This window comes from Leptonotus elevatus, chromosome 4 (genome assembly GCF_054856555.1).
Source record: "Leptonotus elevatus isolate MCC_2025b chromosome 4, RoL_Lele_1.0, whole genome shotgun sequence".
NCBI lineage: Eukaryota > Metazoa > Chordata > Actinopteri > Syngnathiformes > Syngnathidae > Leptonotus > Leptonotus elevatus.
In genome coordinates this window covers 7,540,361-7,568,084 of record NC_141242.1, presented here as the reverse complement: position 1 = coordinate 7,568,084, position 27,724 = coordinate 7,540,361, and the positions used below count along the sequence as shown (strand labels likewise).

Genomic DNA, 27,724 nt, shown 5'->3' with positions numbered 1-27,724 from the left:
GCAAAAAAAGAGCCACAGGTTGCAGACCCCTGCTATTTACAGTTATTTTTAACTGAGCATTATTTTTTCTTTTAAAGATAGACATATAGTTCTTGCGTCACATTTCATGACATCTACAATTCTCATGTTGTAGTTGCATTGTATTCTAAATAATGTATGATTTACTCCCTCTTACAACCGTACCGATGCATACGTGAGCTGCCGTGAAGCTGGTGTATCCCATCCAGCAGACCAGAGCTGGCCGGGAAGCCCGAATACTTCTCTGGCAGTTATAAACATTATAGATATCTCCCCTGTACAAACCCTTCAGGTTGGACCTGCAGAAAGAGCAATTGTCGGTAATAGCAGAACATTTCATTCATTTTGATAGCCATTTTCACATCTTGCAGCAATTCATGCAGAACAAATGTCGCTCTGTCTGTCTGGAAGATTACTACGCTATTAACTTAGAATAATACTCATGTGTGCTATTGTATTATAATGACAGAATCACAGTGCCAAGCTCGCTTATAGCTCCTGCAAAAATGAAGAATGGTGAAAATGGATTTTGCAGTGTCTGTTCTTACCGATGGAGGACCATGGACCTCATGAACATTGCCAAGTTGACGAGTGTTGACAGGGTCATTGCCGAGATGTAGCACACTGCCAGAAGATAAATGCAACATTAGTAATTGTGCTCCTCTTGTGAACCGTTAGCGTTAGATTCGAGTGACCTGACGAAACTTGGAATTCTAATTAGAAGCTGCTTGATGCGGTTGATAAGATATATTAAAATTAGATTTTATTGGGGGGGATATTCTAGAATCCCCAAGTAACAACAGAACTATGATCCACTATGACTTTTGAGAAGTACAGGGACGACATTAGTGTACTCTGCTTTGATGATGACATAATTACAGTTTCGTTCTCTTGCCGACAAAGGTTTTGCAGTCAACTTAAAAAGCACTTGCACATTAAGTCCATGTCGTCGAAGTTAAGTGTGAGAGTGTGTTTGTTTAATTGCACCGTGCTTCAACATTGTTACTACAGTTCAGAATCAGAATATTAAAAATCTTCAGGTTTTACTATGTGACACTCTTCTTGAAAAAAGTTAGATTTCCATGCTTACCCTCGACGCACCACATGTAATAGAGCACTATTCGGACCACTTCGTGTTTGTCTGGAGAGAGCACGATCCTGAAGCCGGCTAAAACATTAGCAATGTCTTCATCGACTCCCATGCGGGCAATTTGGAGTGAAGGCACCACGGCCATGATCAACAGCAGGCCCACCTGAAACATAGAACATTTGTTTCAATCAATGTCACACTCTTAGTAAGCAAATGAATCAAAAGAGTGGGGTGCACTCGTTTACCTGATAAAGTGTGATAAATGACACCACGCCAGATATAGCCAACTTTAGAGGGAACCTAAAAGCTGTTTAGGAAGGTAAAACAGTCAACGCTGCTGTCCACGAGTGCACGCAAATAACTACAAAAACACACTTCACCTTCTTGTGGCGTATAAATGTAAGACTTCACAGCATCCATTATTCTTTGAGGCAGCTTGGGGGTCTCCGTGCTTGAAATGCTGGGGTGAAAGGTGAACAACAATTACAGTTATTCTCAGTACATTCTTATATTTTGTTTGGAAATATTGTTTATATTTAAACAGAATTTATGACAATAACTGGTGAATAAAGGTGGGGGGAAAAAATTATATTTCTACCGTGACATTGCGACATCAGAAAAAGGCAACTTGTTTCCTGTTGACTTGATTCCATTCCTAGGATCTGTCCCATGTTTTTATTGTTTGTTTTGTTTGATATCTCTGCACATATAATCAAGTCACCCCCACACAGTCGGATTCTGTATGCATTTTTTAGGGGGGTTGACCTATAGCTGCTGAATTTAATCTAGCAGGTTTGTGTTTTTAGTTTGAAGTGCTATGTGACTGAAATTTGAGGTCTGACTTATATTCCATATGAACAGCACAGCACATATAAGATACAGAAGGTATAGTAGTAAGCTCTCTGACCTGATTTTCATGTGCTTCCTCTTCTTCAGCAGTTTCTTCACATAGTCGCTGTAGTAACTGCTGTTTAGATCCTAAGAATGATATATGAGGAAGCAAATAACACAAGTTCAAGCACAATAAATATCATCGTCAGGCGTAAGCATCAAACCATTACTTTTCATAATAAAAAAAAAAAAACTTCAAAAAACATTATTTTCTTTAATATATAATTATGTTCCACATGTTGTTATTGGAGTAAGTTTTCTTCATCCAACTCCTTTTTAGGTAAGGTTTTAATTTCTACCGATTGAAAAATCACGTTCTGGTTGTCTTGTTTATATTCAACACTGCGTGAAATAAAAAGACAAATGAATGAAAGAATTAATAGGCACAGAAATACTGATAATATTGATTTATATTTGTACTTAACTGAAAAAATAGTTTTATGAAATATAAACATAGCAATTAGTGTGGTCAAACGTGTTCAACCCGATCATGCGTTTCTATTACATAAGGTGTTGCGTTGGTGTAATTTGGGGATTGTCACGCCCATGTCAAGATTAGCATAAAATAAACATGCCATTGTGTTTCCCTCGGTGAAACACAGCTCCGCTTCCCTAATCTGATCAAGAACATAACATAAACCAATTACATGAAATCTACTTAAAATGATTAGGCTGTTAGCACATTGCATCACCCGAGACGGAGCATGATACGGACTGAAAAGGCTAAGGTCTTATACATTATGTACACATTCAGGAAGGGAAAAAAGTACAGTGCGTCTCAACAACAAATTTTTTTCCAAACAGTGCATGCTTATGTGCATATTAGTTATTATTAATTAACAGGGTGTTCAGATGGTTATATACAGTCCAAGCAAACTAAATACGCCAGGTTCCAAAAATCCAACTTTAACATGAGCGGATAAGATGGTGCAACATAACTTACCTCAGTGACGTTGTGCTTTTCAGTGCCTTTCAAGCCCTTGAAAAGGAGAAGAGGATACTGGAAACTGAGGAATGCCAAGCAGGCTATCTGGGGCAAGCTGGACAACAGTGAGTAATGTTTATGTATCTAAAAGAAAACAACAACAATAAATGAGCTGATTGTTGAGTCATGTTGAGAACATCCCAGAACAAATAATGGAGGGGGGGGGGGGTGGATTTTATGACGAACTGATCAATTTTACCCAATTTTGCAAACTACCATCACAACATTTTGTCAAACATATTCATATGAAATCTCAACAACAACGTTAACCTGCATCCAGTCCAATTTTGTTTATTTGAGAACGTTTTTTGGAGTCATTCTTTTAGGTTTTGCAGGTTATCTCAGCAACTTTATCAATAAAGACAACCATTACAAAATGCACAATAAAAGCCTGGATGGTACTGAGGCATACTAAAGTAATTAAGGGTTACAATGCTTCTTGATTAAGACCACCAGACTGGGGAACTAATTGCTTTGAATCAGAACCATTCATTGCACCGAGGGAGAACAGAAGATGGACGGAGTATCAAGTCTGTCAGCAAAGATTCAAACTTCTATCAGGTAGCCACAAATCCACTTTGAAAGGCTGATAGTCATCTTTTTAAATCCTGTCTCTTACGTATACGCCAGACATAAGACATTCTTTTCTCACAAAAGGGTTTTCTATCCAGAGCAAACGAGTTTATCCCAACACAGTGCATACAGTATAAATGAACAAACATTCGGTGCGCCGTGTGGATGGTGATCTGTCCATACCTGTGGTGTTTTCGGGCATTCAATTTTCTGCCAAACCAAGATACCAAAGTGCGTCCACGACAAGAGGCTTCCGAGTACATAGCCGACTTTATTATGCAGGGTGCCACATGCCAGGAGAGGGTAGTAAAGTGCGGGGTAAAAGAAGACTCCCAGGATCATCCAGTTTTCTGCAGACACAACAAACAAGGTGTGAAATACGCAAACACACTCGACTGCCACTTCTGAAGAGGCTCCGGCAGTGCGGCACAATCAAAAAATTGAGTTATCAACCATTCTGTCAAAGATAGCAATTCTCAGTTTTGATTTAACATTGTCTGAAAAGTGGAATAGTATTATAGTGAGGGTAGTTTACAGTTGTGTAGATTTGCACTGCATTGCATTAAGAAGTACTATTTTTTTTATCATATCTTAATAAAAAAAAATATTTAAAAAATCACAAGTTTATGTCTTTTGAAAAAAATAAAAAAATAAAAATAAGAAGTACTATTTTTAGCTTCCTTATGTAGAGTGGATATAAAAAGTCAATCTAAATGCCAGGTTTTAAAAAAATATATATTACGATGCTAATTAGACAGATGTTTGAATGTGACTGATTAATTCTGAACACAGGGATCGCAGTTATAATACACTTGTCTTTTTTTTCTCCTCCCACGAAAAGTTGATTTTCATTTGAGTTGTACAGGTTATAGGTCACACTAATCGTTGAAAGTTTTGAAACAATTTACCTCAATTTATCTTTTTCATTTTTTTTTAAACTGACATTAATGTGAAAATCAACTTTTTTGAGCTTGTAGCCATGTTAAAATGCTAATTCCTCACTAAAAACATCACCGGGTGTTTTCCTCCATTTGCCTCTATGAGAAATTCGAGGTCATTCTGCTCTCCAAGCACCAGCCCCTCCCAACCTGAGAAAACGAGCGGTTGCTCACTTTGTGACGTCATTAGGTACGAACCTACCCCCACACCGCCTCTGCGAACTAAATGCACGCCCACTTTTCTCTGAGACCTCCGTGGGATTGTGACAAAAGTAGCTTTTATCAGTAAACATTCGTGCAATGACAATTGGCCGTCTTAAAATATCCGAACTGAACAAATGGTGAAGTGGTTAGTGTGCTCGCCCTGTAAGCAGCAGGCTTTGGTTCGCGACCTACTCAGGGTTGTCTTTCTTTCTTTCTTTCTTTCCGCTTCTCCCCTCCTCTTCCACTACAATTTCTTGCCGTTTTGTTTCAAATGTTTATTGAAGAATTGAACATCCATCCAATTTGCACATGCAAAGAAGACGCGGTTGCACTACACAGCTCTCCTTGGCAGCAGCCGGCTCGGACGAGAAGGGGCGCGGCAACCACACGGGGAGCGGCGGAGGTCTACTGAACCGAGCGTTTTGCTTCCGCATGAGAAAAATAGCCAGCAAAATACCTAATATTTTATTAAAAATGACATTGCATGGTGTCAAAGGTAAGATTTAATCATTATCTACCTATAGTTAACTGTGGAAGGTCTTAAAATGTTGTGATGTAATCCCTTTAAGCACCTCCGTTTAAAAGTGTATGTAGATTAGTGTATTATAATAATATAAAAATAAAAATAGTTAATTTAAATAATGAAAAAAAATTATGATTTAACAAAATACATTGGTATTGGTACTGGTAGAACATTGCTAAACGGATATGTAAAATGTTTTATTTTAATGTTATTATTTACAATGATGATGGCATTTCCGAATGAACAATACTGAGCTCTTAGGAAAAAAGAAAAAAAATGTTATTATTTACGATAAATCAATAAGTTAAATGACTAAAAAAGAAAAAAGAAGCAAGTACATTTTAATAAACAATTATACGGGGGGGAAAAACTGCTAAATGAATGCAAAAAATATGACAGAATTGTAGATAATGTATGTGGCTCACAGGCCACACTTTCAGCTGTTCCAGCTGCATCAACTATGATATTATGTTAAGCATCACTTTGAACACTGACACCAAGTATATTGAGAGGCGTACAGAGTGCATGTATAGAACGCCAAGTAATGAATGCACAACATCCCTGGATTAATACTATTCAAGTGCAAAACTAACTGAGTGACTGGAGAGCACGGCGTATTAAACCTACTCCGTTAATTAAAACTTGTGTAGTTTTGGGATTTTGCAAAGTATCGGGGAATTGACAACTTTCAGCGAAATCTTATATCATTTCATTTCAGAAATAAACAGCTTATTATCCCGTTTTTAAGTCGAAAACAACACAGAGCCACGGAAGGAAAAACAATCCAATTATGTAACGGAGCGTCCATGTGTAAGACATCGTGAGTGCAAAGTTCGCTCCCAATCTCACAGGACATACCAATGTCTCGCTATCTCAAGCCGCGCATGCAAAAACAAACAAGGACAAGTGATGTTGGCGGAGGAAATGCAAAAATAACCTCACGTTTGTTCTCAGTCTCCGTCGTGAAGGGCAGAGGGTTTGGTGAAATGACCATGCCGCAGAGTTTGCACAAGAGCACTCCAAACACAGCCACTGCCAGGCCCTTGTGCTGGGTATGGTCCAGGAAGTTGACCGGACTGTAGAAACCAAGTTGCAGGTATTTAGAGCCCGCATGTTAGCGGCATCGCGAGCGGCTGAGATGATCAAAAAGGTCCTCATCTGTGTTTTGGGACATTACAATGTCCAATTCGACACGATAGCATCCATGTTTTCAAAGGCCACATTTCAAGGAAGTTTCTTCACTTGTGTATTAAAACACCTTTGAGTGTGACTCACATTTGATCTTAAGTGACAAACATTCAAGACAAAGTTTATAGTTGTGAATAAGCCACTGTGTTAAATGTAGTCAACAAATATTGGCTACCATGGTGAGTGAGGTTAAAAATCAATTGGCTTAACAATTAATAAACTGATCTGTTGTAACATTTTTTACTATTTAAAACTCACCTTGTAAACTAAGTAATTTAATTTCACTGTGGTGGTTTACCTGAATTTTTTTTTAGAGCCTCACCTGAATAAACCTGGGAGTCCTTTCTGTTGGCTGCCCGCTTTTGTGCGTCTTGCTAAAATTGCAAGGATCACCATGATGACAAGCTGGAGGAGGAGGTACATTAGTTATTGTTATAAGAAAAAGCATCGTGGCCAGAGTAGCAGCAACTTGAGTCAGGCTCAAGCCTCATGATGCTCAGACACATGCAAAAAAAAAAGAAAAAAGAAAAAGTGGAGTGGATAAAGATGGCACAACACAAAAGGCAGTGCCTCATTAGTGCCTCCCATGGAGGTAGCCTGAATGAAACATTAGTCAAGATCATTGACCAGTGAGAGTTCAGTGACCTTTCATGACCTGGAACACATTTAGGAAACACGAGGCAAGAGAAAGAATGCCGGGCTCTGAATTGGACCTGTATGGACTAACATTTGACCACTGATTTGTCAACAAAAAAAGTGAAGTGAGCCTCATCACATGCTAGAGGACATTTCTCTTTTAGTAGTGCTATAACATTTCCTAAAATACTTCAAATGTTTTGATTTCATTTCAGTCTGATCAACTGATAGGCTTAGAGTTCTGCTTGCGAGTGCGGCAGGAAGTGTTCTTGCTGATGACTGCCAGTCTTTTGGTGGTGGGTTGGCCAGATACGAGGTGGGTCAGAATATTTTTCTCCAAATCTGATTTTAAAAAAAGAACTTAAATCCAAACTACAAACAACAAGCTTTACCCCTCAGAAATATTCCCCTATAATGGATTTCCTTAGTATTCTTTGACACACTTTATGCAACCCTGTATGGATTTTTTTCAGGAACATCTTCAAAATGGCTGCCCTCGATGACCCCTTTGAGCTTGGAAAGAGGGAAACCTCACATGGAGCCAGGTTGGGAAGGAGAATGTTTTTGCTTGCACGATATTCTTGTTGGCCAGGAACTGTCAGATGCTCATGGAATTGTGAGCCATGACTGTCGTCTCTTCTCACGCACTGAACAAATCAAATGGCGCAGGCTCTTTTCGTAGACATGTTGGTTGATCGTTTGGCTCACATTCAGGAACTTTTCAGACACACCTCGTGCAGCCGTGGAACTGATAATGTCCTTTTTAGAAGTTTGATTGGATAATAAAATGGAAAAATACCATATTGGCAATAGGGACTCTTTGTATTGCTAAATCCCAGCACGTTTTCAAGCTTTATTACCATTTGTACAAGTACGTAGTGCCAAATGAATGCAACATGAAAAAGAGACTCACTGATACTGCGCTGATGCATATGTGGTATAGCCTGTCATCTGCTGTGGGGTCACATGGAGGGATTATTCTAAAAAAAAAGGAACACACACACACACAAACACACACAAGAAGAACAATCAGTGGGTGTTGTAACTAACACAAGACCTTGAGTAAGCGAGCGGGCCTGCACCTCACTAAACCTTTCACACGTCACCATCGGGACCTTTTGTGGCAGCTGAAATCCCGCGGCAGAGATTTGCATTTAACCGGATTGCTATCAGCGTGACGCAGGAAACAACTGACGCCTATGTTCACGTTACCGTTCACTACAAGAATGCCGGGTCATGAGGAAGTCATTACCACTTCCATATTCCTAAGCAGCTCTCATGGAGTGCACGTTATGAACGTGCAGCTGGATAGCGACATGCAGGATGGATAGAGTGGACAAGAGCCTCTCACCTGTGCAAACATTGAGCCAAATTGGGACTTTGGCCCTCACTGAAAGAGCAGACGCTGGCATCACATCAAACCACATGTAAATTTAAAGCAACGTCAAAATTCACAACTACAGTCACAGACTGCAGAGAGGATATCTGACTGTTTACACACTGCAAAACTGCTCAAACCACTAAAAGGCCACATTAAAGCGAGTAGGATCACAACTCAACATAGTTTATAATGTAGCACGACAGTTTAAATGCAGGATTAGTTGACAAATATCCCTTGTTTCATCGCAATCCCTATTATGTGATCATAATATTTACTTTCTTAATTATCATTTGTGCAAGAATTGAAATCTGAAATCGACAGACCTGCACAAGCAGCCAACTGCATTGTGGGAAGTCAGAGTGGCTATGGTTGAAGAAAAAAGTACCACTTTGTTGGATTTCACGACCCCAAAAAACAACATATTTTGTGCTTCTCTTTGTTAAATGTTCTCTTATTATAACTTGTGGTGAACAATCTTAACTAAGGCTGGGCAATAAATCAAATGAATTCGATCAATCGTCATTTTAAAATCAAATAGTTAAAAATATGATAAATCGTGACATCGAGTTTTGTCTTCTGGATTATTAAAAGATGTTCTTGCGCTCTCTTACATCCAAATGATTTTCTTGAGTTGTTATATTCCACAGGTGGCAGAATGCTGGATGGGTGGTTTAGAAGGCATGTTTACAACTCCAACTACTTAATTGTGACATTTAAGCACAAACTATGAAGTTTATGTTAAAACTGATTTAGAATACATTATTGTTGTCTGAACATTTTGCACAGGAATTATTTGTGAATAAATAGAACCTTTAAATAAATTTTCGTTGGGTTTATTAGATTAAAATCGTAGTCATCCTGAATGGCTGACAAAAGTCAAGATTTTAGTTTTTGTCCATATCGCCCAGCCCTGATCTTAACTCATATGTCAGTGAGTGCTACTTGTTTACATCCTGTACATTTCTACTTGCATACATACATACAATACAAGTAACATTACCAACAAATATAAGTCATTTTACTCACTCAATGTTAATCTTCTTGGTCACAGGGTCATAGTCTGGGTACTCGTAGTCCAGCAGAGCATCCTTATCCATTGTGCCGTCTCTTTTCCAAACACTTCCAAAGTTTGCACCGGCGGGGAACTTCTCACCGCAATTTCAAAGCGGCACACAGATGTGATAGTGAGAAGCAAACCCGTGCCAAGTCCCAAGTTTTTGCCGGGGAGGCGTCCTGGTTGCCTAGCGTTGTGTCAGCTCAGGTGTCCTGGTAATGTTGCGGTCCTGTTATGGCACAGATGGTTACTGTCACAGCTCCGGGCCGCGGCGTGCCTCGTCCCCACGCAAAAGGCCCCGTTTCAGTGGAAGGTTACCACTGCACTGGAAGACTGGGGAAAGAGTGAGGGGGTAGAGGGGATGTGGGGTAAAAGTGTGTGTGTGTGAAAGGAGGGAATAAGTGGAGAAATGGGCAGCCGATCTGGAAGGCCACCTGCTGCTTACCGGGATTACATCTACTTGTGAGGTTGTGTTGTTGGACCTGTTGCTGCAGTCAGGTGTGCTCTGCTATGAATCTACAGCTGGGACTGTGTAAATGGGTGGCGGCATTGAAGCACGCCATGTGCTTTCTATGGCGATAATACTTCATCTTTTTATGACAAGGCTCAGCCTTGCGTTGATAAAACAACTGCGCACATTGATAAGGATCGAAAAAACAAGTTCATTGAACTTGACACTTTACCTTCAAGTGGAAATAGTCCATATTTAGTCTACATTTAAAGTGCTAAAATGCGTCGGTAAGTTGTTTTAAAAAAAACACGATCTTCCAAATAATAACAAAAGACATCCTTCAAACAACTAATAAACCTTAAAAATGGGTTAGTTTAACTTTTCAACAGTGACATTTTGAATTTATGTCGGCCAACACTTAGCAGAGGAAAGTGTTTTATGATTGTATACAATTGTACCAAATCACAGAGAGCCACAACATTAGCAGGGATGGGCAACTGGCGGTCCGTGGTTTATAAATATAAATAAATATAAAATATAAATAATATAAATAATATAAATAATATAAATATAAATAATATAAAAAAATATAAATAAATAAATAAATAAATATATATATATATATATATATATATATATATAAAGTAATACTCTTAAAACTGCTGTGTAAAAAAGTAACCCAAATTGGGTGAAATAGCAGCCCTGGGTCCAGTAGGGATCAAGCCAATGGTGGGTTATTTCGACACAGCGCATTGAGTTAGGAATTGACCCAACACGTTGGTTAAAACAAGGTTAAAAACTACCCAGACTGTTGAGTTAAAGCTACTAAGAAATATATATATGGACATAAAAGTGGAGCTAAGGAAGGATGGAATGCTTGAAAAAGCCCCCCGACTTAAGTGAAACAATGAGCATTACGTGGCCAGACTACGGCCAAAGGTCATAGCAACACCTTTGCTCCAATGTCAACCTTTTCCCAAGAATAGAAGAAAAGCATTCATTCACACAACTATTTAAATAGTTTGCAAAAAAAGGTTGACGAATACAGATTTGGTCTGCCACGAAGAGACCGCGGCCGTTTCGCAACACTGCTTCCATGTCAGTGTACACTCATTATAGCGGGATTAGAGCCACACTTAGTTTCGAAAGCAACACAACTTTCCTTCCCAGCACTCCTGAGAACAAGTCGTTTCGAAAGCACAGTAAGCCACCACATCGAATGTGCTCTGGGGAGAAAAAGCAGCCCGGCAAATAAAGGGGTCACTGAACAAAGAATGCTTTGAACGCTTCTAATGACATCACACAGAAGCACTTTGATTGTGCCGGACACTCCATTTGTATCAGGTTTAAGGAGGCTGGCTCAAAAGACCGTTTTAGAGGAAACAAAACAAAGTGCATTTAAAGGATCCAACCTCACTGCACCTGATCAATAAACTTGTTGCGACCACAAATCAAAATGAACTGATTGTGATATAACCACGGCATAAATGACATTAAAAACATCACTTTGCATTTGTGTCTTATGACATGCACTGCTTTCACTATCAACATAGCTACGAACAGAGTGTACGTTTACAAAAGCCAATTTTGTGTCTTTTCTGGTCTTCAAGCGACAAACAACTTCAATTCCCACTAAGAAACAGACAACATGAACAGAACCTTTTTGATCTTGTTTCAGTATGACAACGGCGGACGACAATCAATCCAAGTCAATCGCGCTTAAAAAAACAAAAATTGCAATAGGCCTATGTGGCAAAAGCCGAGATTTATCAGCACGTTGGAAACGTTTGACCCCGGGTAAGTGCTTCCTAGCTGCAAATATATTGCAGAGGTCACCTTACCTGACATGTACAGCGCTATATGATAAAATGTGGGTGAGAGAGCTGTATGCAGTGCTGTGCTGTGCTGCCTGTACTCTTACGATTTATGCACCAGCTGAGCCAGGCAGTTTGATGATGCAATTTATGTTAAATTGTTGAACATTTCAAATGTTTCTTTATCAAATATTGTGATGAGAGGAAAAACTGTTTTTTTTTTTTTTCAAAAAACCCAATACTTGTTTTGAATAACGTCATTGACATTTGCTTTTTCTATAAATTAAGGGTGAAAATAGATTAAAATCCAACATTTGATGTTTGTGAAAGAAATCTGAAAGTTGATTTTAAGGCCATCTTGTCAATTTGATGCTGGACTTCAGAAATTATTATTTATTAATATAATTATTATTTTGCTTGAAGAAGATAAAACAATGCTGATGAATAGAAGGATAGCAATAATATTTGCGCAAAGAGCTTTGCAACTTTTGGGAAGGTGGAAAAACATCACTGACTGAGCATATTACTGTAGTATGAACTCAAGGAAGCACCACTTAGATACACTTAAAAACAGGATTCAGTACAAGATATGTGTCAAAATCTGGCCCATGACAAGAAATACAATAGCACTCACAAGAGTGCAGACGACTATTCTAATTTGCTGCATCTAAATAATGATAGGGTAACTAATTCATAATTGGCTCATAGTGAAATTACACACATTAGCTGTTATTGGAGATGATAGATATAAGATGGAAGGTACAAGGTATTGTCTTGAGATTGTGTCAAAGTATTTCAAAGTTGTGGCTTGTTGGGGGTACAAAATGATGACATAGTGGCACGTTAATTGTCCACTTTAAAGTCACATACATCTTTGACGTAAATCGACGGCGATGTCGTAATTCATGTTCGTCTGAGGAAACGCCGCAACGTTCGATTCACTTTGAAAGTGAGCTTCAAGCTAGACTAACAAAAAGACAAAAACACAAATACTTTCAGGTAATAACTTGGTCACCTCGTCTCGCCTTTCACACTCAGACAACGTGGAGAGTTTTATGCTCGCGTTGGATTTTTTTAATCGACTCTATCAACATTGAGACGACAATTTACTCACCTGCAGCCTGCGTGAGTGCTTCAACGCCAAAGAGGTTCGGACACTTCAAACTGCTCATTTTGTCCAACAAATAGAACCTTTTTTTTATGGCGACGTAACCACCCCAGACATAACAATACTAATGGTAGTCACGACAATGCATTTTTAGCTATATGTAGCTAACATTGTTTTTTAGAAGGCGTGAACTCGCATGATTACCACAACTAGCCGCCATTAGTTAACACGACTACAATCCCCAGAATGCACTGCACAATACATGGTGATTTGTGTACAGTAATTTGGTTGCCTCCGTGCTTTAAAGTATTATAGGTTGGTTGGTTGATGTTAATCATTACATATGGAGTCTCTTAAATTTGTTAATATTTTCTAGTTTGTTTAATTGAAGTCTGTCACTTTTTTATTTTATTTTATTTTATTTCAGGGTTATCATAAAATTTCAGTTATGATGCGAAATTGACCGCTACCCTTGTGAGGACAAGCGGTTAAGAAAATGGATGGATGGATGGATGCGAAATTGAACTGGATTGTCTGAGTGTTTGTTTATATATATATATTTGTTGTTTTTTATTTGTTTTTATATAAACAAGATTTGTTACAGAATTGATAATTTGTATTGTCGATAAAAAAATTATTAAAATAAAATGATAATTTGGTTGCCCTATTTGTAATTGTGTCCCATGTAGGCACACTTTTACGTTAAAAAATATTCAATATAAATATTAAATTATAACTATTTAAAATACGTAGAATAATTAAAGTAACTTTGCTGAACACTCCTAAAGGTAAAATGAATCGACAAACAGGAATATAATATATATATTGTGCAGAATAAGTTAAATTGTAAATGACCTAAATATACAAATCAAAAGCGTTTAAAAAAATAACATGTGGCATACTGGCAGTCAATTAGCCTTACCGTATTAGCTAAAAGACCACCTCAGTTGTGCACCATCCAAAATCCTCAGTGACTTCCAAATTGAAGACAACTTAGTTGTGTGTCTGCCACATGCTGTAAGTGTGTGTGAGGACTTTGAACATCTCTATCTTGCTTTGGCAGCAACCTTAGTGATCTGCTTAAGTATTGTGAAACATTTAAGGTGACTCATGTGGTCAAGTTCATATCAATGAAGAGAGACGTGCTTATTTTAGATTGAGTATATATATATATATATATATATATATATCATTTAACTCAATTGCAAAGACTGATGGGGGCAATTTCACCATGGCAAATATATGCCATAAATATGTCTATAATTTTTTTTCTTTTCCTTAGGATATTATGATGTAAGCATGACATCATTTTAAACCACACAGGAAAAATGTATGTATCTTCTTAATTACTAATGCCAAGTAACTGCGTGGTGTTTATTTTATTCCCGTAAATTGTGAATCAACCAGTAGTGTTGCAATTTTTAGGGTTCAGCTACTGAACATCACTGCTATCATCTATTGTGACTCGTAAAATGTTCCAAATATCTGAGTTGTCTTCATTTTTGAGAGATGACACAACCAAATTGATCTATTTTGTGGGATATATTCTCATTGTAGATTGTGTTCAGGGGAGGTTATATTATATTTGTGAAATGTATTAACATTTACCAATTACCATTGTCTTTTAGGGTTTTTTCACTGGCATGAAAGAGGAACAACAAATACACAATGTAAAATAGTCCCATTTTGTGTCGCCTGGTGTGATGGCCTTCAGTAGATGGTAAGTGCGCACAACATCAAAATTAGGGATGTTCCACTTATTTCCAGACCGATACCGGTACGAGTACTCAACTCTTGAGTAGTCACCGGTACAGATACCAAGTACCGATAACACTAGTGTTTTTGATACATAAATTTCCCCCCAAAAATAATTTGAAAGAAAAACCTATACATTCCAATATAGCATTTTCCTTAAAATTGCATGAATTCAATTGCAATGTTTTATTCTTCTAATTTCTAGCTCCTGATTGTAAAACAGCCAAAAAAAAGGGCGCCAATACTGGTATCGGTCACAGTTACGAGTACCGATTCCTTCAAATAAGGCCTGGTATCGGCCTGATACCTGGTATCGGTACTCGCCCATCCCTAATCAAAATGATCAACTGTATTGGCTTCCCATAAAAAAAGTAAGTTTTGATTTAGGCACCGAGAAATTATGAATCAATTTTAATACATTTTATTTTCATTCTTCATTTTGTGCTCCACGAAGGTTGTTGGCAAGTCGATTCAAATTGAGTCGTATAGTCATATTGGCGCCATATTTGTCACCCGAATGCCTCCTGGGAGTCCCGGCTAATCCAAAGCTTTTTTTTTTGTGTGTGCTTTGTGCTGCGCTGCCGCTATCATAATCAATGAGCCTTGTAACACTCAATTAGAACATAATTGGATTTGTGGAGCGCAATGCAGATTTGAGCCGACATGAAAAGATAGCTTAGCACCGTTGGCAGTTTCAATGAAGCTGAACTACCAGTTCATGGAAATATTTTGATGCTGACAGTTTCTTGAGAGAAAAAAATGTTTAGAAATGCAGTCTGTGTTCAACCATAGAACTTCTACAATTTATGTTCTGCTTTGTTGCACTTAGATGTGAAATGTTGATTGTTCCTAAACAATCACTCTATCAAAAAAAAAACTATTTCAGTCTTACTGGCTGTTTCTCTTGATATATTGCTGCGATTTTGGCAGGCCTGAAAAGATCAGATTTATTTCCTCTTTTATGAGCCCTGAAAATGAGACATTATGTGTTAGGTGACAAGTACAAATCTTCCTTTTCCTATTAGTTCTTTAAGTGCTTGTGGTTAGCTTTGTCTCTGGATTCATAGCATGGAAGCAGTGTCACATCATCTCATCCTCTATACAAATGTTTCATAGACAATAAGGCCACCCGAGACGCTGTACATGCTTTTAAATTGAATTTTCACAATCTGCTTATCTTAAAAGACATCTGGATTAGTGTGGTTCACCTATAAACTCGTGTGTTATCTACCGTGTTCAGATTCATACAGTTTTACTTTGTTGCTCTGGCCAACCTAATAAAATGAAATAATGTACAGTGGTCTGTTGAGGAAAATCCGTTTAAATGGAGATTTACAGACATTTGGTGTGTTTTTATCCTCTTCATGCATTTGTGTTTTGTGCTCTTTTAGAATGTGATTGCTGACATCCTTGCCATGCCCTTTATTCGCCCATTTTTTGTGTTGGTTTTGTGTTGTTTGGGAGATCTAAGTAAACATAAATTTAAAGGCTCTGCTTTTGCTTGTGTGCGCGGATGTTGTTCATTTTAGTTAATTTTTCATAACAGAACCAAAGGGTGGAAAATAAATTGATATTGATACGTGTTCAAGCCTTTAAACATTCTTTTTCCCCTCTGGAAGCAAAATCATGTTTTTCTACCCTGTAAGATTGATATGTTCTAACATATTTTTCCTGTAGAGAGACATTTATCACGCGAGTTTGATAAGAAGAAAAAATGTGCGTTGAATTTCGATTTGCGACATGCAAGACTGATGGTGTATTTGCATGTTTCATATCTCTAGGTTTTTAATTATGAGACGAATTTTCTGCCCAGCACGTCAAAAGTAATCGCTTTCAAAATTGGAGCTTTGCCAAAATGTCCCACAAGAGCTAATTGAGGGGAGCAAGCAAGTACTGATGAGTTTTGTTTGATCATGTGGGCTTGTACGATTGCATATTTTATGTGCGTTCGGGTGTTCACAGTTTCCATTTAAAGATGGTTTGCTTGGTGTGCGCTCATCAATAGTTCTTCTCATTCGCACACACAACAGGATGGCAAAGGAGCCCTTCAAGGTGTTAATGCTCAAGGACACATGCCTATCAGTCTTTCAGCAAAGCATCTCTGTCGTCATTGGTAGAATGGACCGGAACCGGATTCATAGAGACGTGGTCCCTCTCCTCCTGGTCCGGTCTTGGTGTTCGATTGGTTCTGATGAATAATGTATTCAGAGAGTGAGTCTGCAGATGGCTTCAGTGTGTGTTGACACAGGGTTGACTTTCACACGTCTCTGCTGGAATGAGGCTGAATTTGGAAGCTTGTCCGAGTTATCAGCAGCTATGCGCCACATCCTCTTATGCTCGCTCAAAAAAAATGTTTTTATGTTCAGATATAAATAACATTAAATGAGTGTGAGATTGGATGAACATTTCAGTTTGAACATATTAACAACCATGTATTCATTAATTGTTGTAAAGCAAAAATTAAGTGTATTAAAAACACAAAAAAAGGATTTAAAAAAAAATGGTGTGGTGGTAATATACTGGAAATACAGCATCGTTTCACACCAGTAAATATCCATCCCATTGCTGAGTATGGGACGAACTGTGTGTTAAGTTGAATTATTGAACACAGAGAGCAAAACTATCTTGTCTTGTCACCGTAAATAAATTGCAGTGGTTGCTTTGAAGCCTGGGAGGTGGTCATTGGAATGATTTGTAAAAGTCGCTTTGTCCCAAATGGCCGAGTGGACGGGAATGTGCGTGTGTTCTCATCTCTGTCAGTCCCATTGAGACATTGCGGTCACACCGCAAAGGTCCCCCGCAAAGATCACTCTAACTGGCCTCCATTAGCAAAAGGCTGCTCTCCACATGTCGCCACGTGAACAAAGAGCTGGTTTCATCTGACACCAGAAGGGGGGTGCCAGCCACCATAAATCAGGTTTTAGTAAAGTAAATATGAGCTTATTTCTGAAACTTTTGGGCCAGGGGTCTGCAACCTGCGGCTCTGGAGCCACATTTGGTCCTTTAGTCCCGCTCCTGTGGCTCCCTGTGGAACTCTTAAAATAAATGAGGAGAAAGCAATATTATAATAATATATAGTAGTATAGAATAGAATAAAATGACTTTTATTATCATTGCACAAGAACAACGAAATTGAAGTATGCACTCATACGCAAGGTGCCAGCAATTAAAGCTACTGAACGTAGAATATTCCATTTCGAATCGCTACTGCCACCTGCTGACGAAGAATTAAACTATACATACCATTCTTCACATACACACCACGCACATTACGATTCCAGTCTGAAAACTATTGACTAGGGGCCTGCAGAAGTACCCATTGTGAACAGCTAAGGTGTTAATCTACTAATTAGAAGACATTTCAGTCATAAGTGGTCAAATAAAAAAGCTTACTGTAAAGTTATTTTTGGGGAAAAAAGTTCCATATTGCAGCTTTAAAAACATGTCAAACTAATAAATCAGGCAATTTAAAAATAATATAAAATCTTACAAATAAATATACGACAGGAACACATATAATATTATTTACACAAATGAACGATTTAGGTAAAAAAAAAAATAATAATAATAAAATGTTCCCAAAAGAGACGAACAGATGAAAGAGTTTTTTTTTTTAAATATCCAAAAAGGAAGAGAAAAGGTAAATTGATATAAAATGTTGATGACATTGCCAAAAATGTCAGAGAAATACATTAAAAAGGCATAAAAGAAAACATTCAAAAAGTAACCATAAAATGTCCAAAAACAAAAGAATTAATCTAGAAAATTACCATCAAATGTCAACTAAATTGCCAAAAATGTCAGAATGTTAGATAGCAAAAACGGCAGATTTTTAAAAAAGAAAAAAAAATGGCCATAAAAGGTCCAAAAAGGAAGAAGAGAAGCAAATTACCATATGTCCATAAAATTGCCAAAAATGTCAGAAATTTGACAGAAAGGCATAAATGTCTAAAAACCTATGAAAAATTACCAACAACAAAAAAATCCAAAAGGGGAAGAGGAAAGTTTGAAAAAAAAAGAATGTCTACGTATTGGATCCTGCGGTCATATTTTTGTGTTGTGGTGCAGCTCTAGTACATTAGACTAACAATAACACACTATTTTCTTTCATCACAATCTTCAAATGTTTTGCGGCTCCAGACAGACTTTTTTGTGATTTATTTGGCCTAAAATGGCTCTTTTGACAGTAAAGGTTGCCGACCTCTAGTGCTTCAACTGATGGTGTAAAAGTCTTGTGAAGAGATCAGAAAATCTGATGTAAAGTACATCAGAATCAGGAAGTTAACTGTAAATCCTTATTGATATGTTGTTTCAAGATGTGGACTATTTCCCTCCCTCACATTTTAAAACAAATATTGCAAGGATTTGCTAGGGTTGGCATGTATTTGCATTTGTGGATCCTCTCACTGTCAGTGACATCATCTCATTGATTCCTGCAATGGTCATCACACTCACAAGTGACTCATATTTCCCAGTGAGGTTACATGATAATCTAGTCAGGGAACCCCAAGAGGGTGTGGTATGGGTTGGCAGGCTTTCAATGCATCCTGTCACGTCTTGATTTCCCCCTTTTTTTTTTTTGGTGGTTTTCTCTATAATGCCGTTTCCAGTTTAATTCCTGACACATTTTTTTTCATCATGTGATTATCTTTCCGAGCTCAAGGAGCGACTCGGTACACTTGCACGTGACCAAGCACCTCATCTCATTAGGATGGTGACAGATTGTCATTAGCACGTATGTGCCGCAGTGAGTCAATGGGAGGTGGAAGGACATAGCGGCACCTCCGGGCCCATTCGCCTATAGCAGACCCCAAAAGGGGGGGGGGGGGGGGGGTGTAGGCATATCAGACGTTGCAAGCGATGGTGGGCCTGTAATAGACTGTAGTATCACCACTACACATGATTCTGAAATTAACTGATATTTAATATACCCTTCCCTGTGTATGCAAGACATTTTGAATTAAATACTTGTGTTTTCTGAGAGCCTCCATGCTTTCTCACGGCTCACATAGTAAGATTTGGCAGCATTTGATATGCAAAACCGATCTCACTGTTAGTGTTATCCTTTTTTTTTTTTCTTTGTAAAGCTTCTTTTTTTTTTTTTACCTGCTGGGAGTATTTCCTCTGAAGAACAGAGCCACTCAGCACTATGCTTTCTACTTGTAAACCGACTACAGCACTTAGACACCACATGCCTTCAGCTGTTTGATTCAAAGTAAAATGTTTTCATGTTAAATAAAAATCCAATATTGATCCAAATAGTCTGAGGCCTTTTGGGTTCATTTCCGTAGTGTGTTGTCAACACCTTTTTCTCTCTTCCTTATTTGCAGGATATTATCTTGACCTTATCTTGTAAATTAGCAGGTATATTTTTGCCCAACTTTTTTTTGTTGTTATTTGCATGTTTTTGTTTCCCATCCATCATCTTAAATCACACAATACAGTGAGTTGTATCCTTATCATTGTAAAACTCTGCTTCATCTCTCTCCATCTTGCTCTGTAGTCGTGGTTACTATCAATATCATCTCTCCAAGCGCTTGTCCGCATGCTGGTGGACAATTTAATATCACCCAGACTCATTTAGACTGCTATTAAGCACAAGTCATGCAAATAATCAGCAGCGATTTGCATCTACGCTGTGGACAATGATTGATGCTCCATTTGTCCCTTACTTGTGTACAGTATTCTGCTCATCCCGTTGGCCAACATGATCATTTTCTTTTAGTATCTCACATTCTTCGATTAAGCGCATTCGAAGAATATAAGAGCATGGTTGTATTTTTGTGGCCATTATTGTGTGTTCTCCTTTGCTGAGAGTAGTTGATTGACAGGTAGAATCCCACAAAACCTCAGCTCCACGTAATTGCTCAGGGTCAGAAGCCGGCAAACAGGTGTAAACCTCCACATCCCATATCTGCTCTCTGCTTGCTATTTTTTTCTCCCTTTCTCCTTCTTTATGACAAGTCTTGCTTGGAATTACTTACTAGGCTATTCCTCGGGGAATTGAGCAAGCGGTGTCTCGTAGCAGCAGTATATACTGGATATAGGTATGCAGTTCTTTTTTCATTAAATCCCCAAACCAAACTCAATACTTCCTGGGATTTAACTTCACCGCCTGATATCTTGTATCTTAATACACCGACATCTATCAGACACACTACACATTGTGTGTAAATTATATAGAATATAAAAAAAAACTTGCATTGCAAAATTACCAAAGTACAACAAAATTAAAAGTGCTTCTTTTTTTTTTAATGAAGTCAAATCACATCAACCAACTAATATATATCAATACTATTACACATTGCACTCAAGGATTAGCTCCCTAGTTAAAAGAAGTGGAGGTAGTTCCTTAAGGTGTTGTTAATTTAAGTCAAGTCTACTCTGCTCTTGTAACATGTTTTAAGTGGCAGCGGATTACTTCATAGTGTGATACAGTGTTCAACATTGTAGAAAAAGTGTTGTTTAGGTCCATCAGTTTGATAAGGACTGAATGGCCTGTTTGTATCAGTTTTTGGACAGATTTCTTTCAAATCATGAAATACTGCTAAACTGTTTCTTCAAACACAATAATGTAGATAACAACATACCACACATTTGTGTGCTTTTATGAACTTTTCAACTGCCTATCATTATTTCGGTACTGTATAGCATGAAACTGTACTTTGTTTTACTTTTTACATTTATTAATGTTTATTTGGAAAATTGTGGCAGAAATTCCATGCCTGCGTGGGTTTTACTCCAGTTTCAAGAAGAAGAAAAAAAGGCATGTAAAAAGGCAATTAATTCCAACCTTTTTGTGCTAAACACTTATTTTTAAACCAATTTATGAAACAAACAATACTTACATTATATTAAAAAAGGGATCACGGGCTTTTGGAATATCGTCTTTCATCATAACTGTTGAAACCTGGCAACTTGAGTCTTGCCTGGCGACAGCAGGTTGTGCAGGGGAATGTTGGTGAAGATGAATGCGGCTTCATTGTGCCGCACTAATTATTCAGACCACTTCCATCAAGAAGCGAGCATAGAGCTGTTTGTTCAAGGTTGCCATCTGATGTGACGTGCGGTGTTCTTGAAACCTGTTGAAAAGCTGCAGCGTGTGTTGTGAAATGGCCTGTTGCTTAGGAACCAACGTGACTCCCTGCATGCATAAAAGCAGGCTTTGTTCAGGACTTGGAACGCCAATTCTTTCATCTATAATTTTTCATTGGCAGTACTAGAACTTTCATAATTAAATGCCAATGCAATAGTATTAAAATACTAGCTTGTAACTTGAGTTTAGTCTGTAGCCAAAAAAGCAGGGAACGATAATGTCATTGTGTTATTACTGAACGCTAAGCAAACATATGTCGATTTCCTCTTCTTCTTTTTTTTACACACTTAGAATATTGAGGCTGATGTGCGAAAACACATTCTCAGGTTGTTGTTAATGGTGATAGATGGTGATGTGTCATAAAATGACACCCATGTCATTTATGTATCAAAATAAGATGGTCATTAATGGTTGCATTATGCCTTTCATTCATCCATTTTTTTAATATTGCTTATCATTAGGGTCACAGGTGTGCTCGAGCCTATCCGAGCTGACCTTGGGAAAGAGCCATCCATTTAAAGGGCACAAGTAGACAAACAACCATTCACACTCACATTCACACCTATGGACAATTTAGAGTCTTCAATTAAACCTTATGCTTTCCTAAAAAAATATATCTTAAGAGGCATTCAGTGTAGCATAAAGAATAGAAATATGTAAAACATTCAGCCACTTATTTAAGTACACTTTGATTACTACCCGTATATCCTGCTGCAAGACGGACAATTTAGATGTAAAACAAAATTGTGGCTTTTTTCGCTGCCATAATGGACTCTCGGTTACACCCCTCCCTGTCCTTGATAAGTGAAAAGCAGAAAAGCCGTGGACGCCTCGCACCTTGATTCGCACCTCCCGCTGGGAGGGGGAGAGTGCTGGTCGAATGAAGATGGCGGAGGCAGTTGCCATCAGTGGGGGCAGCATCAGAGGAGCTGCAGCACTTCAAATGGAATGTGAGGTTTTCAAGCCATATAGTCATAAATATTTCATCTGCCAGCAGCTTTGAGGAGACGAGAGGGGGCAGGCCAAGCAGGCACAGACTCAGCGCTTCTGGGCTTCGAACAACAAACCGCAGCTCTCGGAGACAAAGGGTAGAGAAGGGGGAGGGGCACTTAAAATGTGAAACAACAACAAAATATTTTGTTTACTAAAATTGAACAAAAGAACTGTTTATTAAAGTCAAGTGTTTGCTAACGTCTCTCTCTCGCACACACACCCACTAACATCAAACAAACAAAAAATATTGTTTCAACAGCCATTACACATGACATCATCTTAATATGATGAGGAAAAAAAGTCTTTACACAAGAGTTACCAATAAATAAATTAATTAACTTTTTTTTTATTTCATATACCGGTAAACACATGACCAATTGTGCAATATTCTTAACAATATAGCTGCCTTTATTTGGACATCTTAATTAGAACTACAGTATGTCATTTATTGTTAATGAGCTTGCTATCAACTGCAGGCAAAAGAGTATTTTTAATACGGCGCTGTTAAGCTGAATGTGTTTCCCATCTGGTTCATAAATACAATTTTACTTCACTACTGCAGTAGCAAATAGCATCTCAGGTCTTGTGTCATAAACCCTTCATTACTTTTTTTGTGTAAGATGAATGAGAAACATGAAGATGTGCTGTGGTAAAAGCATCCCGTCATGAGTTGCTGTCCCCTTCCCGTAAGCAGCGGGTGGAGTGCTGAAAAAAGGCTGCAAAATTAATGACTTTTTTTTTTTTCCGTGGCACTCTTGATCCTCTTGGTTCATTGTCCGTGTCAAAAAGTTAATGCTTTCTGACATTTGCATCCTTGTCTAAGCAATCTCTGTTACTGTAAAATAGCTCTTACAAATGACTACCAGAGGTGAACCTCTGATCCACTTTCCCAGTAAAGTTACATGAAAGACAAAGACTTCTTTTAATTTGATCAGCGGTAGGCAGAGTAGGCAAAATTGTTTTACTCAAGTAGGAGTACTGTTACTATAATAATAAGATTCAAGTAAATGTAAAAAGTAGTCATACTGAGTAACTGGTGAGTAACTTTTTTTTTTTTTTTAAATATATATAAGCTGCCCAATATTGCCCAACAATATAAAACAATATATTTTAAATGGAAAATTCAGTCACAATAAAGGGTCTTAAAAGTAACTATCTTTGTTTATACTCGTTCCCGCACCAGGCTCACCAGACGGGTTTAATAAATGCAAAAATAATACAATAATAATGTATCATTTCATTGTATTGAACCTCAACATGTGAATGAATCCCTTATTTATCAGCAATAGTAAGTTGTTTATTAATTGAAGAACTAATTAATATCAACATGAATTGTAATAGTAATATTTGTCTCCTTTTTGGTGCGAGTCTAGTGGATATATTCATTCATGGTGGCGAGTCCAGATCAAGCAGTGGTATCCAGATGAAGCTGTGCATTTGTTCAATGGATTAAGGGCAGCATGATGTCACAAGGGCACTTGAGCCCCGAGCGGCATGACTGGAAGCAGGTGGCACGTTTCTTGCATCCCCGCTAAGAGGGATTATAGGCCTCTGAAGGGAGAGGGATCATATTTGATTAGCGCGTTCTAAAGGTTCATGTGATTAGCTTGGCATTTTGAGCTGCACTCCTGATTTAGTTGCAAATGTGGTTTATAAGGTCTTGCGAAAGAATCTCAATTGCTGTGCAACATTTTTGACTCCTGTGGAATGTAGTTGTGTTTAGCTTCTGATAAATAAATGCTAATGAGGGCAAAAAAGTAGACGGATATTTAATTTGGTACTTGGTTTTGCTATTTAGCTCTCTGGCAGTATGAATGTTTACTGAGTATTATTACATTTAAAATGGCACTTTAGATGGTATTCAATCTCTTTTGATTCTGGAGATGTTTCTATGTCTGATTTGGTTATTTGTGGTTATTAGAATAATTACACAATACCGCTTTCAGGGAGAAAACGTTTAACAGGAAATCTCTTGTTTGCAAATGTTAATATGTTAGACCCAAATGGTGTGGATAATTGCTGTGGTTGGAGGAGTCAGGAGTGAGCTGTTGCAAACACCAACCTACGCACAACAATCTCCCAGGAGGAGAGACTCTCCATTGAGCTCCCGGAGCTGCAGACCTACAGGGAGGCGGAGCAGTCAGAGAGTGCAACACGACCAAATAAGATAAAATTCAGCTCCACTTTGTTCATTCAATTCAAATGGAAAGGTAGACCTGAAGAAAATCTGTCTGGGTCATGTTTTACTAACCTGTTTTGTCACAAAAAAATGGTTACGCTAGCAAAACTTGCATTTTGCTAATTCACAATACTTGATGAAATGCCAGCTTGAGGTCATTCGTTCCCAAGAGTGATTTTTAATACCAAATCAGAAAAGAAAAGAAAAAACATTCAAGCTGATGCTAATTGCTCAGCTCATTCATGCAACATGCCTGCAAATTGACCGAATAATTACACACAAGGCTACGTAGCGCTCTCATTGAGTGTGGGAGTGATAGCAGATAATGTGAAGGGAATGCTGATGGCCCAAGCAGAGCAATTTTTCTGAATCCGCCACCCTTTTGTTCGCAAAGGCTGCCGCATTCGCCTTTATGGATAACTCCTCCCATTTGCGGCAAGGCGACATAATTGGAGGACAGCAAAGTCACACGTTGACAATCGATTCGGCGGCACAACTGTTGCTAAGATACTTTGAATGGCTCGTTGGCCATTACAGCATTTTATCCGCCTCTTTCGTGCCAGGAGATGGCATGGAATGTGTGACAAGTGTGAAAATCTCAGCATTCGTCAGTTTCTCATCAGTTGCTCAGACAGCGTCTGCTATTGGGCTTTGACCCACGATTGGCTGGTCCTCCTTGATTCGACTTCTTTCAGTCTGCCTAAAGAAATTTGGCAGACACATGCTGTCTGCAGATAGGCCTGTTTTAAAAGGAGCCGGAGGAAGCTTGAGTTCATTCTCAGTTCAGAGCCCATGTCAAGGCAAAGCTATTTAAGTGATGTACACTGAAAGCACAATCCAAAAATCAAAATGACCGCCCCCAGGATGGATAAAAACAGGTGGATTTTGCTGGTTAATTTATATTCTACAAACGCAGTATTAATCGGAATACCATGTTCCGCCTAGTAGTAGGGACGCATAGGGCATATTAACTCATAAATACATTCTAATTGAAATGTTTTAAGTGTCCCAAAGAGGTATTTATACGTTTTTTTATGCTAGAGCATACAGAAGGCTTCGATGCAGCCTCTGAATTGCAGAGAACGGGTGAAGCAATGACAACATAATTACAGAAACAGCCAGCAGGTGGCAGCAGAGTATAAGAGATCAACCAGGGCCATGTTGCAACAAGCTCTTTTCCCCAGTGTTTTCAACAGGTTTGTGAATAATGATGAAACGTGGCTATAATCTAATGTTAATTGCTACAAAATGGAAATAGATAGAAATATACTTTTTGTCCTGATGAATGAAGAGACTCTAATCTTTCTTTCGGTAGGTTCCATGTTTTTATAGCAATCCAACACAATATTCTCTGGGCCTTGCAAAATCCAGTAAATTAGCCGGGAGCGAGGGGCGGTTGCTTCAGTGAAAATGGCTGAGAGAGTTAATGAGTTAATGTAAAGAAACGTTAAACTTGACTTCCCCCTTTACTGTTTTTCACCATATATGTTATGACATTAAACTGACTCCACCCTCCTAAACTCCACCTTGGATTCTATTGCTTCTCAGTCCACCATTTGAGGGGACTTATTTGAGGAGACCTTTTTAAATTTGGGATCACCTTAGCATGGACCACATGTCATCATCATCATCATCATCATCATCATCATCATCATAGTTGTCTATAGCGAGCAGATGCGAGCCGCCGGGCCCTGTCTGTGATGGCGGGGGAGCTCATCATGGTGTCTGTCTGTGCAGCAGCGTGAGGCTGGTCTGCCTGGGACTGTTGGTATTGAGTAGCAAGGAGCGCCCCGGGCACCGTTCATCAAAAAGGAGCCTTTTCTACTTTGGGAATAGACATGAATAATCCATGCTTTCTTTACCCTTTCCTGTGTATCTATGAGTATCCCATTACATTTGCTGTTGCCTTTACTCGGAAAATCCTCTCACTCTATTTGTTTTCATGCAATCGCTCTTTCGTGTTTATTCAAACCAGTACTGGAATTACAGTACCTATATTTCATGTGCTTGTGAGTGGGAAAATGATGACAAATAAGATCTTTACTGTTATTACACAGCACATAAGTCTATATCTCCATATTAATAAGATGGTCTGCAGTCTGAATATGAGAAACAATACAGGTTGTTTTAAAGTAGATGAACAGTACAAAGCACAGAAAACATCCTGTGGCTGATCATGAGATCAAAAATGTTCTAATTATATTTAAGGAGTCGAGTTTGGGACTTCATGTTTAAATCTCCTCCAGGCTGCTTCTATACTGAGAATATAAAGAACACAGTTTATGGATGCATTGTGCTTTTGGAGGGGGGGGGTGGTGCTTCTCGTTTGCAGTTTTTTTATGATGGCTGTAAACATTGATTTGTGCATTGTTGTTAATGAAGAACCCTCTCGAGACCTACGAGGTATAATCACTGTATGTCAAGTCCCTACTTACATTACCCCCCCCACCCCATTCATTTTAAATCTCAAAAGACATACTTCAGCATCACTCGCCATCTACATGAGCAACACTTGCCTTGACCATTAGGCAGTGAATGAAGCAGAAGAGGTTTCATTCCACAAATGATATCTTAATGGACTACTGCCCCATTGTGGTAGTAAACTTACTGGAGCCAAGTGCCAAATTGATGCCATTTCCTTCGTGTTTATTGTGCTTGACTCGCTACTCTATTTCCAGCTGAGGTCTCTTACTGTGACCAGGAAGGTAGCCATATTTCACGCACACTAGCAAGACACACTCGGGACACCTTGAATTGTCCCCGTGGGCTAAATAAAGTTTTTTTAAATTGGATTGAATATTCTCCCATCAAACATTCATGAGATTTTATTAGGATCGGCATATGGTT

General features: G+C 38.4%; 2 protein-coding genes across 8 annotated transcripts in view; one reads left to right on the top strand and one right to left on the bottom strand.

The window, feature by feature from the left end:
- The window catches only part of stra6 (signaling receptor and transporter of retinol STRA6), a 28,463-nt gene extending 6,790 nt beyond the window's left edge, over nucleotides 1-21,673 (bottom strand). Inside the window, exons 1-13 of one of the 5 annotated variants that reach the window (XM_086073444.1) lie at nucleotides 21,458-21,673; nucleotides 9,454-9,814; nucleotides 7,960-8,026; nucleotides 6,733-6,815; nucleotides 6,165-6,298; nucleotides 3,741-3,907; nucleotides 2,943-3,068; nucleotides 2,016-2,086; nucleotides 1,489-1,568; nucleotides 1,354-1,415; nucleotides 1,109-1,271; nucleotides 567-642; nucleotides 184-317 (exon numbers count right to left, since the gene is read on the bottom strand). In XM_086073444.1, coding sequence (XP_085929570.1) covers nucleotides 184-317; nucleotides 567-642; nucleotides 1,109-1,271; nucleotides 1,354-1,415; nucleotides 1,489-1,568; nucleotides 2,016-2,086; nucleotides 2,943-3,068; nucleotides 3,741-3,907; nucleotides 6,165-6,298; nucleotides 6,733-6,815; nucleotides 7,960-8,026; nucleotides 9,454-9,524 — 1,234 coding nt within the window. In that variant the 5' untranslated portion in view covers nucleotides 9,525-9,814; nucleotides 21,458-21,673. Of the gene's footprint in view, nucleotides 1-183; nucleotides 318-566; nucleotides 643-1,108; nucleotides 1,272-1,353; nucleotides 1,416-1,488; nucleotides 1,569-2,015; nucleotides 2,087-2,942; nucleotides 3,069-3,740; nucleotides 3,908-6,164; nucleotides 6,299-6,732; nucleotides 6,816-7,959; nucleotides 8,027-9,453; nucleotides 9,815-9,926; nucleotides 11,656-11,773; nucleotides 11,834-12,860; nucleotides 13,079-21,457 lie in introns of those variants that run through there. The other 4 variants (XM_086073442.1, XM_086073445.1, XM_086073446.1 and 1 more) reach the window with 4 other exon arrangements.
- arih1 (ariadne ubiquitin-conjugating enzyme E2 binding protein homolog 1 (Drosophila)) overlaps nucleotides 12,675-27,724 on the top strand; it is a 61,444-nt gene continuing 46,394 nt past the window's right edge. Inside the window, exons 1-2 of one of the 3 annotated variants that reach the window (XM_086073449.1) lie at nucleotides 12,675-12,745; nucleotides 14,483-14,574. Coding sequence is in view for 1 of the 3 variants with exons in the window: in XM_086073453.1 (XP_085929579.1) it covers nucleotides 14,572-14,574 (3 nt within the window). In the remaining 2 variants the exon portion in view is untranslated. Of the gene's footprint in view, nucleotides 12,895-14,482; nucleotides 14,575-27,724 lie in introns of all 3 variants that reach the window. The other 2 variants (XM_086073453.1, XM_086073448.1) reach the window with 2 other exon arrangements.